The sequence below is a fragment of the Podarcis filfolensis genome, assembly GCF_964270895.1.
Source record: "Podarcis filfolensis genome assembly, chromosome: 1".
NCBI lineage: Eukaryota > Metazoa > Chordata > Lepidosauria > Squamata > Lacertidae > Podarcis > Podarcis filfolensis.
Window position 1 is genome coordinate 69,582,516 of NC_139604.1, and position 13,783 is coordinate 69,596,298.

Genomic DNA, 13,783 nt, shown 5'->3' on the forward strand with positions numbered 1-13,783 from the left:
GTCTCCCGAAGTGGTTTGGAGGCTGACGGCGGGGAGACCCCGCTGCCTGCCCCGCAAGCTCCGGGGACAGCTGGGAGGCACAGCGCGTCTCCCCGCTGTCCCCGGACCTGATCTGAAGGCGGGCGGCAGGGAGAAGAGCGCTTCTCCCCGCTGCCTGCCCCGCAAGCTCCGGGGACAGCGGGGAGGCACAGCGCGTCTCCCCGCTGTCCCCGGACCTGATCTGAAGGCGGGCGGCAGGGAGAAGAGCGCTTCTCCCCGCTGCTGGCACCACAAGCGCCTGGGGGGGAAATAAAAATTTTTTCCTTTATTTCCCCCCAAAAAAACTTGATGCGTCCTATGGGCCGGTGCGTCCTATGGGGCGAAAAATACGGTAATCTCCCTCTTGAAACAGAGCTTCTCTACAGATCTGCTGCAGCTAGTCATCAGAAACAGATCTAATGTCTCTGCCGGAAGGCAACCCCAGAACCATGTTCACTAGTACAGTGGTACCTCGGGTTACAGACGCTTCAGGATACAGACTCTGCTAACCCGGAAATAGTACCTCGGGTTAAGAACTTTACCTCAGGATGAGAACAGAAATCGTGCAGTGGGAGGCCCCATTAGCTAAAGTGGTACCTCAGGTTAAGAACAGTTTCAGGTTAAGAACGGACCTCCAGAACAAATTAAGTTCTTAACCCGAGATACCACTGTACAGTGTAAGGGCCACATGATGTAGCGCACTGAATCTAGCAGAGGAAAATTATCACCGTCTCCCCTCTAACCTGGGGTTACCCCTCTTCTCCAGGAAAAGCAGGACATGAAGTTCCACACAATCATTTAACAGTTCCTGGAATGCCTCTTGGCTCAGCATCATTCTGTGTGAAGCTCCAGAACTTGGTCCATCTCAAGAGTCAAGAAAACTTCACAGGTGAAAAGTTTCCAACAGTTCCTCCTGCTTCCCCTTTCACACATATCTCCTGCATTGCCTGGCCCTGGAACATTGCTGGGAAGCAATGAGGACCTCACATAAAGCAGAAAAGGAAGTTGCCTTTCCTAGCTTCTCATTGTTTGCCCCAAATTATCCTGCGGTGTGGCAGAGCTGTTGAATGGAGATGCATTTGAATGTATATTATGTTGTCAGACTTTTGAGATTGCGAACCCATGAAGTTTACCCTTTTGCCATCAACCACTGGGATGGCCAGCTCTAACCTGTACCTGCTCCTCACCCCCCACCCCAGGAATGGGAAATCCTTTCTGCATTCATAGCATCCAATCTGAGCCTATAAGGCAAACAGTTGCACATGACAATCTGTAAACTCCTTTCTAATTATTGAGGAGGAAGCCAGGGCTGAGGAGCTGAAGAAATCTTCCTTCTGAACCACACAGTCTTGTGTAGCTGAAAACTGTTCTCTTTTCTTGCTTGGGATCTGACTGCACAGAGTTAGCTGAGAGCATTTCTTGAACATTTCCTTCTCGGCAGGCACCTGGGAAACCTGCTGAGCGGCAAAGGAGCTGCTGTCATTGTAGCTCCTGTCTTGAAAAGGCCTCTACGGCATTGTTTTGGGGGAAAGGCGGAAAGTAGTTGCTGGAAACCTGCTGGGTAAAATGGGGTTATAAAGAGCTCTTGACTGTCAAAGGTATTGCTTACTGCTTCAAGATGTGAACCCATGTGAGAAGGCCTGTCAGCCCTTAGGTTCTTCCATATTGAATTCTTCAGAATCTCAAGTTTTAATTTCCAGTGGCACTGGACTTGATGACAAGAGGGACTCTGTACTGCTGGCACAGCTGTTTATTTCAAGAGTGCTGGCTCCATCCTTTGCACAGTTTGCTATTCTGTTTAAAGCCCTTTATGACGTTTCCTCTAAAACAACACACTGCAGAATCAAGTGCTTCTCCTTTAAAAGGGAGCTGAAGCCAAAGTGCTTCTCTCCAACTTAATCCCTTCAGCTCCCCTTTCCCATTCACATAGGGATCCGGGGATAATGTTTTATGAAGGTGTTTGTGTTTTGTATCTCTAAGGGCTTCTCGATTGCTATCAACAAATGCAGAGCCCTGAAGTGTCTTTGTTTTCTTGCCTTTCCTTATTTCAAGGAATTGCAGGCAAGAGGAGTCCAGCTTCTCACAAATATCTTTTCGATCATAGTCCAAGCAGTGTGGTTCCTCAGCATGATTTTGACTCACTCCAAGATGTTTATCCTTTTTGAGAACTGGATTCTTTCCATTCCCCTCAGACCTGACCGCATTTTCTTTTTTCAGTACAATAAAGAGTTTCTTCTTATTTTTTGCCTTCCATGTTTTCCACTTCTTTCTATGTTTCTTTGCTTCCATTTTTTTCTGAGTTTTTGACTGTGTTTCCAAATAGTAGCTTCCACACAGGCCCAAAAGTCTAACTTCCTTCTCAATGGATTCAAAGTAAGTAAGTTGAAAACGAAAAGATTCATGGCTATATTTATGTATGCAATCATTTAGCACCATCAATATTTGCAATACATTTATATAATGGTAGTAAACACAGCTTGCCTTTTGCGAACCTAGATTCATTTGCGTCCACTACTGGAAGAAATTCCTTTCACATTTTATGTGGCAGCAAATCCAAGGAACATGATCTTGCCCAAGTTGTCCCATTGATTTAAATTGAAAAATTAAGGGTGTGGTTTGAAACTTGCCCACTAAAAATCAACGGGTGACACCCAGTGTTGCCTTTTCTGCTGGCACAACATGATCTTCACCGTTGCAGTCCCTCATATGCCCTCGAAGTCTGCTCTGGAAGTCTCCTTGTGCAATAAATAAATGAGATAATATCTGCAGAGAAGGCTTGCTAATAAATAACAACATGCACAGATGCGCAAAAGAAGAGGAGCATGGCATGAACAAGAAATGTTTGTTTAATTCTTTTACCCTCCCCTCTATAGGCATGCTCTATACATTCTTTGGGCAGGCTCCCTGAATCCACTGAGATGGGGAAATCCCAGTCATCTCTGTTGCTGAGCCAACAAGTCCAAAGGCTGAGGTGAGTTTCCCTGGATTTGTATTTTTATGGGTATGATTAGGGCAGTCTCCCAAATAAAGATTTATTAGGGCCAAATTACATGTGGCATATTTTTTGAAGGGAGGCAGGACTGCAGTCCAAAGCACACTTACTTGAGAGTAAAGCCCACTGGGATCAACATGCGCATTGAGGACATACCAACACATCTTAAACCCTTATGCTATAATTACAGGATTGCGCCTCTAATTATGAATCTTCCACAATATGTCTAGTTTGTCCCTGACTTCCAAACACATAAAATCAGGCTGCATGCAAGAGTCAGAGTAAAGGACCACTATTACTACACTTATATTATAGATACATATAGAGAAAGTGTTTGACGATGTGATTAAACGTTTATGAGATTTTCTATGAAAATGGATGTGCTGTCAACCAGGACTATTTCTGAGATTCCCAGTGAAAATGGATGTACTATCAGCCAGCATTTCTGTTCCTTTCCTCTCAACTAAATGCAGAATGTGACTGTGGATTGCATAAAGCAACTGATAAACAAGATTTCTGCAAGTGCAGGAAAAGGTCGGTATATCCCCCATGTGTTTGTTTAGATGGCATCATCAATAAAAGCATTGCGTACAAGATACAGATTATTTGACAATAAGGGAATCAAACTGAAAGGGCACACAGTTTATAAAAGATGTTCTGACCAGCAAATTCTCATTCCCTCCCCTCCTTTTTAATTTCCTGGTAGAATTTGCAATTTAGCTTAATCCTCTCAGGGAACTGATAGGTAATATTAATGTTGTAATAGAGCACAGAGCTACCATCAGTGGCAAATATCAGAAAGCTTGTTGTTGTGAGAGCAATATTAGAAATGAATTGTAGAAAACAGAGCTGAATTCTGAATGTAACAAGGTAATAACAATTCCCCCAAGGAATTAAATGACTGGGAAATGCCAAGCCCTTGTAATCATGAAGAAAGATATATAACAATTTCTGGAACTCTTTACCAGCAAGTAGTTTCGAACAGCCATCATAGTAAACAAATATTAGAAAATAACGTTCTAGCAGGGGGAAAAATACATCAGTTTACCTGCATGTATGTTCTGTATTTCAGAAGACAAGGTATTGGTAAGCTGATGCAGAATTGCAATGGAAATTGTAGTGCCATCCCTGGGTAGCAGGACTGAGTACAATGAACAATAAGTGCAATAATTATATTTCACACTTGCATCTGCAAAAAGTCGTAGATGTTATATCATAGCATTATTCACATATTGTACCAGGAATAAGTGTAATCAGCCCTGACCATAGACCTTTTTGTACCTACAGGCAACCTCACATTAACACAGGGATTACTTATATTAAAAACTTCCCTATACAGGACTGCCTTCAGATGTCTTCTAAAGGTTGTATCTTATCTCTTTGGCATCTGATGGGAGGCTTGGGTGAGGTATAAAGTGGGGAGTTGGCAACACCGTGGTGGGGTTGATGGGGGCAGGGGCAACATGAGCAGGGGCAGTAGCCCCTAATATAAAGGTATCTCATACTCTCCAACATCTTGAGTCCCAAAACCGGGATGTGTGTCTTCCTGCCTGTGCTCCCGCATGAATCACATGACCCACACACAATCATGGAGCCCAAAAGACACACTTTTTTCAGGACTATTAAACCACGGGGGGGGGGGGGCATGCTTTTTTTTAGAGAGGGCAGTGCTTTTTTCAAGGTAAGGTCTCGGTGCAAAATTGTGCCAGATCACAACACCCAGAATGGTTGCCATGCTCTCGTGAGAGAAAACGGGGTGTCCTGTTTTTCCCAGGACCCTTTATGGCCAACTCATAAAGGGTCAAGGCAGTGAACATCAATAAATATATATACAATAAAACATAAACACTATACAAAATAATATGAGTGTCTAATTAGTAAAGTTTAAACATAACTGCATAGGCCAGTCAGCATAAAAATAACTCCAAGAGACATGGATCTCTGGTGGAAGACTATTTTGCATCATGGGATTGGTGACACTAAATGCCTGACTTCTCGCTGAAGCCAGTTGGGCCTCTGTAATACAGGAAATAACTAACAGCGCTCCTCTAAATTATCTCAGTACGATATAAGGTCTCAGGCACTTCCTAATTTGATCATCTCTGAGTCCTTGTGAAGAAAGCCACATGCCTGGAAGCATCACCACTGCTAGCAGACACATTAGCACTCAGTGGCGTAGCGTGGGGGGTGCACGGGGGGCCGGCCGCACCGGGCGCAACATCTGGGGTTAGGGCAAATCCATGGGTTAGGGGGCGCAAATCCACGGGTTAGGGGGCGCAAATTACTTGCCTTGCCCCGGGTGCTGACAACCCACGCTATGCCACTGTTAGCACTCATTAGCCTCAAGGGTTTTTGTTTCATTTTCTTGTTTTTATTATGTACTTTGTGTTTTTATCTTGATTTTTTATGTTGTGAACCACCCTGAGATCTATGGATGAAGGTCGGTGTACAAATTTAATAATAATAACCCCTGCAGTAGATGCTGTCTGCCTTCTCGTGGCCAATTAAAAGGTATTTGAGCCACATCTCGCGATGTTGTCAAAGGTGTTCCAACTAATGTAGTTATTATTATCCTGGTGTTCGCTTTCCCATTGTTGTAGATGAATTGGACTCTCTTGTGTGTTGCATTGTTCTCGCTGGCAGACACAATATAATTAAATACACAATATAATTATGGCATCTTTGCACTTCATTCCTTTTCTGGTTAAGATCGCCCATGAATAACAAGCTTTTTATGAGCTTGTTTATCATTAAAATAAAGGATGGAACGATAACCATGGTCTTTGCTGCAGCAGTTCCCAAGCAGATGGCAGCAAGCAGATATTTAATTTCTACCCATTGAAATATGGGAGATTTTCTTAAAAGCTGAGGATATAGTAGCCAATATATACATGGCTGCAAATAAGAGGGACACTGCTAGTTAAATAATGCCAGTGCAAGAACAGACCCTGGTATAATACTATTTCATAACTGTAGTTTCTTGCATCCATTACTTTCCACAAATAGGGCAAGTGTGTAGTCATTTGGCAAACTAATATGCATTCTCCTTATTCTGAAATAATGAAGTACAGTAGTAGAGATGATCTGAGGAAGGAAGACGACCTTGGGGTTGCAATGTGTTTTATGGCATCATTTCCACTATTTAGCTATGTTTGCCAGTTGTGATCCTATACACACTCACCTGAGTCTTTCAGATTTTGCTATTGATGGGGAGTAAAATTAGGAACTGACAGAGAACACTGGATGAATATAGTGGAGAAACATGGCTTTTACTCATGCAGCCTACAGTAAAGCTTGTTAGCAAACTTGTACAGAAGGAGGAGGGAGGAACAGAGTGCCATAATAATTGGAGACATTGATCCCAGGCACAGTGGCAGCTAGTCCCAAATGGCTAGCTTTACAGGTCCAAAATACATGTGGGTTGCAAGTATGCTTCAGATGCTTCTGAAAAGAATTCTGATGCACCTAAAAAACCCCTAAACACACCACTTTTGGAAACATGTGAACTATCCCCACACCATATTCCAATACAAAAAAGGGTTGGGGGCACTATAGAACTCCTCCCTGAGGCTGTCATTTAAGAAATGTAATTCCAGAATTAAAATAGAAACTTATATTTCATTATTCATGAGACTGAATGTATGAGATTGGATTGTGTGAGAGGGAGGCTATTATTATAAGGTCATACTGACCTCAGAAAATAGAAACCTTGAGCACATAGTACCAGCATGATGAGTGATGCTCAAGTGGACAGCATGACTGTATGAAGAAGTCCTTTCTTATTTGGAGTATGTTGTGTACTACCGTTACTTTTATATTCACTTTATTTTATAACCAACCACATTAAAATAAATCTCTATCAAACATTTTCCAAGTGATGTGAGGCTTGACTCAATATTTATGTTTCTAGAGCTACCTCATTCACATTTGCAATCAGGTAGCTTTGGCTCAGAGGATTTCTTCTTCTTCTTTAAATTTTGGTTAGCTAGTTAGCTTGAAATTGCATCCTCTGAAAACAGTCTTCTTGATCACATTTCACATTTCAAATAGTGTATAATAAATAGCCTTTATTCTGGACACATGGATATACAAACTTTTGTAATATGCATCGCAACTGCTATACCTTAAATATGTCAAAGGCCATGATAATATAATATACAACTGTGTGCGCATACACATGCTATATAGTTTTTGATTTTAAAATAATATAACTTATATGCTATGGTGATTTTGTTTGTATTTTCACAATAAAAACATTTACAATTTCTAGGTATACATACTCTTCAATTGCAAACGACTCTTATATGATATTGCTGGTTTTGAAATACCCTGAAATGAAGACAAACCAATTTAATTTATTTATATAAATACACACATCCTCCCTTTTGCAAATAAACATGTATTAGACAGGGTTGTTTGCACACATTACAGGGCAATCCTAACCTGAGACAATAAAAGCAGAAGAACCAGTGCCACATCCAAAGCCAATAGCCCATCTGGTCCATCATCCTATCCTCACAGCAGCCAACCAGAAATCGGAGGGGAACTGACAAGCAGGACTCAAGGAACAAAGCACATTCCCCTTTTGCAGCTTCCAATAATTGGCATTCAGAAGCATTATGCATCCAATGTGGAGGCAGAGCATAGCCATCATGGTTAGTAGCCATTTATAGCCTTGCCTTCAATGGAGTATCCTGCTGACTCCTGCCAGCCAGTTTTTTTATGCACCAGCTCCAGACTGGCACAGAGGAGGAGGAGAAGAAGAAATTTGGATTTGATATCCCACTTTATCACTACCCTAAGGAGTCTCAAAGCGGCTCACAATCTCCTTTCCCTTCCTCCCCCACAACTAACACTCTGTGGGGTGAGTGGGGCTGAGAGACTTCAAAGAAGTGTGACTAGCCCAAGGTCACCCAGCAGCTGCATGTGGAGGAGCGGAGACGCAAACCCGGTTCACCAGATTACAAGTCCACTGCTCTTAACCACTACACCACACTGGTACATATATTGGAGGATGCATCTGGCAGTGGGCCAATTAGAGTGAAACAATTTACATGATAGTTTTTATCTTACATCCCACTTTTCAAAACAATCCTCAGAATGGCTTACATAAAACTAAAGTATAAATATTTTCTTAACGTTTTTCATTGTCTTCCCCCCTCTTTTCCATTAATAAATGAGTTAATTCTTGTGCATACAGCTCTCTCATGACCATAGCAAACACTGAATATTTGGGGACTTTTTCATATCACTCTCATCTTTGCCATTCACTGCTTGCTCTACGGTTTCTAGGCCATCAGACTCTTAATTCTAACTACGGGATTATAGGGGAATTTGGCTTTAGCAACACTGCCTGTAGGGAACAAAATCAGCTATATGGATCAAAAATTGCTTCATCTTCTTTGCGCAGTTGTGTGTGCCCTTGTCTGTGGAATTATGTTCACCCCTCCCTTCACTAATTAGTTGAACTTTCTCTCATAAGACTCAGAACAGAGAGGCCTTCTTTGATGTTTATGAAAGGTAGGAAGGAATTTCACACTTTGCTGTGCGTCATTCAGCTGCAAGGAAAGAATGTTACAGCTTGCTGGGCACATTACTTGGAATCAATTATTGACTTGTCTTCTTGGCACAGAATGCCTGGTAAAACTCAGTCCTGCAGGAGCTGTCATTTACTCTGGGAAATATACCTCCTTTGTGGATGAGTGCTAGCATGGTTTCTGGCTGAGGTACTGATGAAGTGGTTTAACTTCTTTTCTGTGTAGAAGCAAATCATTGCTTGCAACGCCACAGAACGTTTGAATCATTCTCACATTATATTTCTACTGTGTTTCCAGGCTGAAAAGGGGAGAGAAGGGAAAAAGTACCTGTTTTGTTTACACACCAACCAAAGATTAATAGTCTTAAGTGTAAAGGGGACTGAAATGTGCTTTGCATCGCTGTAAAATATGCCAGAATATTCTCCCACATTCTGCTTTTATGGGTTATTTTGACAGTCTTGGTCACTTCCTCATGAATGTTGATGTAGCTGTCATCATGTGCGTAGCCAGGGTTTTTGTGGTTGAGGGGGCAGAACCTCAGTATGCTATGTATTTTTATTGATGGGGGGGGGCAGCTGCCCTCCCTTGGCTACGTCCATGGCTGTCATTCACTTTCTTAGAAGGAAACCAACGCTGCCGGAAGTAATTTGCCATTTCCAAATCAGAAGCAACCTTTGCCGCTATTATTCTTTATCCATCTCAAATCGCTGCTGAAAAGCCATCATTTGCTGATCGCAATTTCATTACTGTACTCTACTGAAGACTCTTCAGATTACTTAATAGCATTTCAGTAAATCTGCCTCTTGGATAGAAAGTGGGAGGTGGGGGGGGGCATTAATTTAAAAGTAATACAAAAAAAACGACGAGCTGTTACGGTTTCTTGCAAGTGCGCCTGCAAGCTTACTTGGGAATAAGCACCCATCCGCTGAACTCAGCGGGGCTTATCACGGAGCAAACCTGCATAGGATGGGGCTGCGCGTTTCTCTTTACGCGCGACTCAAACCTTAGGCACATTGACGGTGCGAATTAAGTTGCTGGGAATGAAATGCGGCTTTCCTCTGGGTTAAGCAGCCTTCACGAAAATCGGTGCGTGCCAGTTTAAAGACATGGGAGGGCGGAACCAACCGAAGGCAAACTCTCCACCCAAGTTACCTGCCTGATAGCCAGAGAGGGCGGGCGGGCGGGCGCCCAGGTGTTTGTTTTATGAGGATCAAGGACGGATCGTCCTCGTCCTCCTCCCGCCTCCTCGGGAGACAGCGCCGCGGAGCCCCTGCGAGGGAAGGCGGCTCAGGCGGGAGAAGCAGCGCCGCCGGCCCTTCACAGAGCGAGCAGCCCGGGAGCAGGCCAGAGGCTTTCCCGCGGCCTCTCCGAGCCGCTTTCCCCCAGCAGAAGCTGGGAGCGGAGGCGCCCTGAGGAGGGAAGGGCTCCAGCTGCGTCGGCGACGTCTCGCGAGAAGCCCGTCGTCGGCCATTTTGCCATTGATTGGCGCTGGCGGAGGGAGGGGAGGGGAGGCGGCTGAGGCGTTGCTGCGCTCGCTGAGAAGGGGGAGAGGCGGCAGAGAGACACACGCACGCAGGGAGCCATAGAAAGGAGGCGGCGGCGGCGGAGACCGAGACCGTAACGATGCCGAGCGTGCCGCGGCCCCGCTCCTCTTCCTCCTTCGCGGACGGCGCCTCCTGCTGACGACGACTCCCCGCCCGAAGCTGCCGCGGGCCCCGGGCTGGCTGCGCCACTGGCCATGGTGCCCAGCGAGGAGAACCAGCTGGTCCCCAAAGAGGTGCGTCAGGGGCCCTTGGGCGGAGGCCGCGCCTTCAGACCCCGCTTTAGGCGGCGGTAGAGGAGGAGGAACGGGAGGCCGAGGCGTGCGCGCAGCCTCGCGGAAGGAGTCGTTGCGTGCCCGGGCTGGTTACAGGGGCGGCGAGGGCCTTGGGCTTGTCGGGGCCTCGCTTGGAAGCCCCGGTGTTGCCTGTTCAGGGACGGGCGGGCGGGGTGGTGCTGCCGGGTGTTTCTCGGCAGGGCCTTCCTTCGCTGCTCTAGGGCCTTGCGGAAGGGAAGGCACGGCCGAGAGGCCGCGCGCATGAGTGTTGCTTCAGACGTCGCGAGGGGAGGGGGGACCTGTCACTGTGAGGAGGGAGCGAGGGAGGGAAAGGCCAAGGAGGCCCTCGGGGCATTCATTCGTGTCAGCAAGCGCAGCTTTCCAGGAAGTCGAGGTAGGTTCGATAAGGCTCAACCTTGGAAAGTTGCATGCGTGTTGTGATGCAGCTCACCTGTGCTCCCACGCTATTGAGTGGCAGTTTTGCAGCACCGGCAGAGATCCACGCGACAGGTGTGGGCGAAAGTTCAAAGGATGCTGGAGAGAGGAGGAACTTCCCGGGTTAGTCAGGGCAAGTTCATGTCCATGCGTTCATAGTTGTAATAGGCTCTACCTGGAAGGAGCCTTTTATGCGTGGTGTGTCTGCCATGGATTCGTGTGTGTGTGTGTGTGTTGCAGAGGATTCTGAGGATCGTGGATGGCACTCACAAAAACACACACACACACAACTAACTGTTCATGTCGGGGTGCTGACTCTTGCAGGACTTCTGGAGAGAATGCAGATTTCACAATAGGGCTGGGGTTTCACACTCGAACATGCTGTTCCCCCTACTCTGGTACTTCGTAAAAGAAAAATAGTGGTAGACAACCTGTTTTCCAGGGAAACCCATCCACCATGACTGATCTTGTCGCTGAAGAGCTACTGATAAGGGTTCTCTTGAGTACAGTTTGAAAACCACTAGTGTTAGAGTTTAATAAAAGAAAATAGAACCAGACTTCCAAATACAAGGAATATTCTTCTGGTTGTGATTGGAACCATGTTTTTTTACAAAGGTTGTGAAGACTGAGAAAGAGACTGGTAGCTCTTCCTTTATGAAATGTTGGATTGGGGAAGTGATAGAGAAGTGTTCTATAATATTTTGGTGGGAAGGAAAGGAGCTTTCATTGTGTACAGGATGGTTTGCCCTATGACTTAGGCTGAAGCAATGCTCTTCCAAGTAGATGTATCTATCTATAGCAGCGTTCAATATTGGCCAGGCAACAGGCGTATTTTGCACCCGGCTGTCAGCCACTTGTGACCACGTGAAGATACCCAGGTGCTGGGATAGCACCTGACATCCCTACCACCTGGAAGTGAATGCCTGGGAATCCTTAGATCTTGCCTGTTTTCACACACTAGCAACACATCCCATAGAATTCTATCTGTTATATTTTATCTGCACAGTCAGAATGAATTTCAGGAACCAATTTTTATTCAGTTTTCCAGTATGAACTTCTGTCCCCCAAATGGCAACTAGGAATTCCGTTTTGGCCACTTCTACCCTGGTTTAAGGAGTCATTTGGCAGCTAGCTTATATATCTGAGTTTCTAACACTGAAAGACTTGGATACTGAACTGAACTGTTTCTGGATTATTTACACATTATTGCTTTTCATGTAAGAATGCCAAACTCCAGTGTTGGCTTTAGACTAGACTGTTACCTTTCAGCTTTGTAACATGAGAAATAGCCTTGAGATTGTTGGAACTCCTAGAGGATCTTTTTGAAGCGAATATAATCTTTTCTTCCAAGTCAAATCTTTTCAGTTGCAGGGGAGTAAGATGGCATATAATATTAAATTACCATACTGGAATCCTGACCCTAAACTCATTCAGTAAAATATTAAAAAGAATTTGCCTTTCTACATGGGAACAGGTGTTTGGATGCATCATTGCAATTACACAAGTTCATAGAGAAGAGGTCACACGCATGACCCAAAAATGCATCTGAAAACAGTACAGTACTTTGTTTGCTTTGCTCCCCCCACAAAAAAATATTTAGTACAACTTACCTTGTATTTTGAAGTCACAGCATAGTGGGTTTCCCTACCCACAGTTAGGGCTGTGAGTTTCTTCAGCCCTAACCACTAACGTGGTAAGTTGTACAAAATAATATAGATGAGAAGGGAGGTATGTATGTGACATTGTCACACATAAAAATTGTAGCTCAGTGTATTTGTTTTTTTTAATAGTGTATAATTTCCACATTTATGGCATGTATGACATACCCATATAGTTCTGAATTATATAGTAATGTGAACAATAATGGTGCAACATCATGTGACAGCCAAGAAGCAAAGGCTAATAGCAGAAGGCCTTTGGCAGTAATTGTAGATAACTAGCACAGACTGGAATGATTAATGGCAGAGTCTGGCTCTGATCATTGTTCCTCTGTAGATATTATTCAAATGCCTTAGAAGCTTATTTTTATCTTCTAGAGCTGAACAGGATTTCAGTCCTCTCCTTTTTGGATATATTGAATTCTGTACTTAATAGGATGAAGAAAGGTTCTTGTTTCTTCTAACCTCACATTTTAAAGAAATCACTTAACTACATCTGTAGATTGTGTATAATTCTTTTTTGTTTCTTCTTAAAATATAATCATGAAACATATTTTGTAGTGTTTTTTGGACATAAACAGACTAGTACACACCAAATGATTAAAAGGAGCTGCATTCTTAAATCTAGTTCAATGTAATTCTTAGCATGTTTACTAACAAGAAAGTACATCTGAGTTCAGTGGTATTTATTTTCTAGTTAGTTGCAGTCTTGATGGTATAAATATGCATGTAAAGGTTGGAAACACTTAACTTTTTCTTCAAGAAAGTCAAGGGTGGTGTGGGATGCCTCTGAAAATCCATTAGAATTCTGATGTGTGCACCGTACAATACCCCCCAGTAGCATTTTATTTTCTACTTTAATTATTACACTGTACTACCTTTCGATTAGAGCACTAGAAAGCATTGCATTTTATATCTCTAATCTCTACTCTTCAGACATTGATACTTTTCAGAGTAGAAAAATGGTTTGTGTCTGTATGTGTATAGGAGTTACTTTTTCTTGTCAACCCCATATATTTTTCCAGAGTTAACAGAAACATTGTGTTTGTATATATCTATGTATCTATATTGCATGATTTTGTAACCATAAAGCATTTCCCCATTTATGAAATACACTCCCCAAACTGCTACATCACATTTTTGTAGGAATGTTCATAACTTAAGTATACAGTAGCACCTCGGCTTTTGTTACACTCGGATAACATAAACTTCAGGTTGTGAAAGCGGCAAACCCGGAAGTGTTTCGCTGCGCGCACATTTGCAGGAACACTCTACTATACCGCACATATGCACAGAAGCGGTCTCTCCAGTGGCAGAAACCTCAGGA

At 43.9% G+C, this 13,783-nt stretch overlaps 1 protein-coding gene across 4 annotated transcripts in view; it reads left to right on the forward strand.

Moving 5' to 3' along the window:
* The first annotated feature begins 9,693 nt into the window (after positions 1-9,693).
* Positions 9,694-13,783, forward strand: part of USP47 (ubiquitin specific peptidase 47) — a 46,476-nt gene continuing 42,386 nt past the window's right edge. For 2 of the 4 annotated variants that reach the window (XM_083597657.1, XM_083597658.1), the window contains exon 1: positions 9,714-10,324. In XM_083597657.1, coding sequence (XP_083453783.1) covers positions 10,286-10,324 — 39 coding nt within the window. In that variant the 5' untranslated portion in view covers positions 9,714-10,285. Of the gene's footprint in view, positions 10,325-13,783 lie in introns of all 4 variants that reach the window. The other 2 variants (XM_083597656.1, XM_083597659.1) reach the window with 2 other exon arrangements.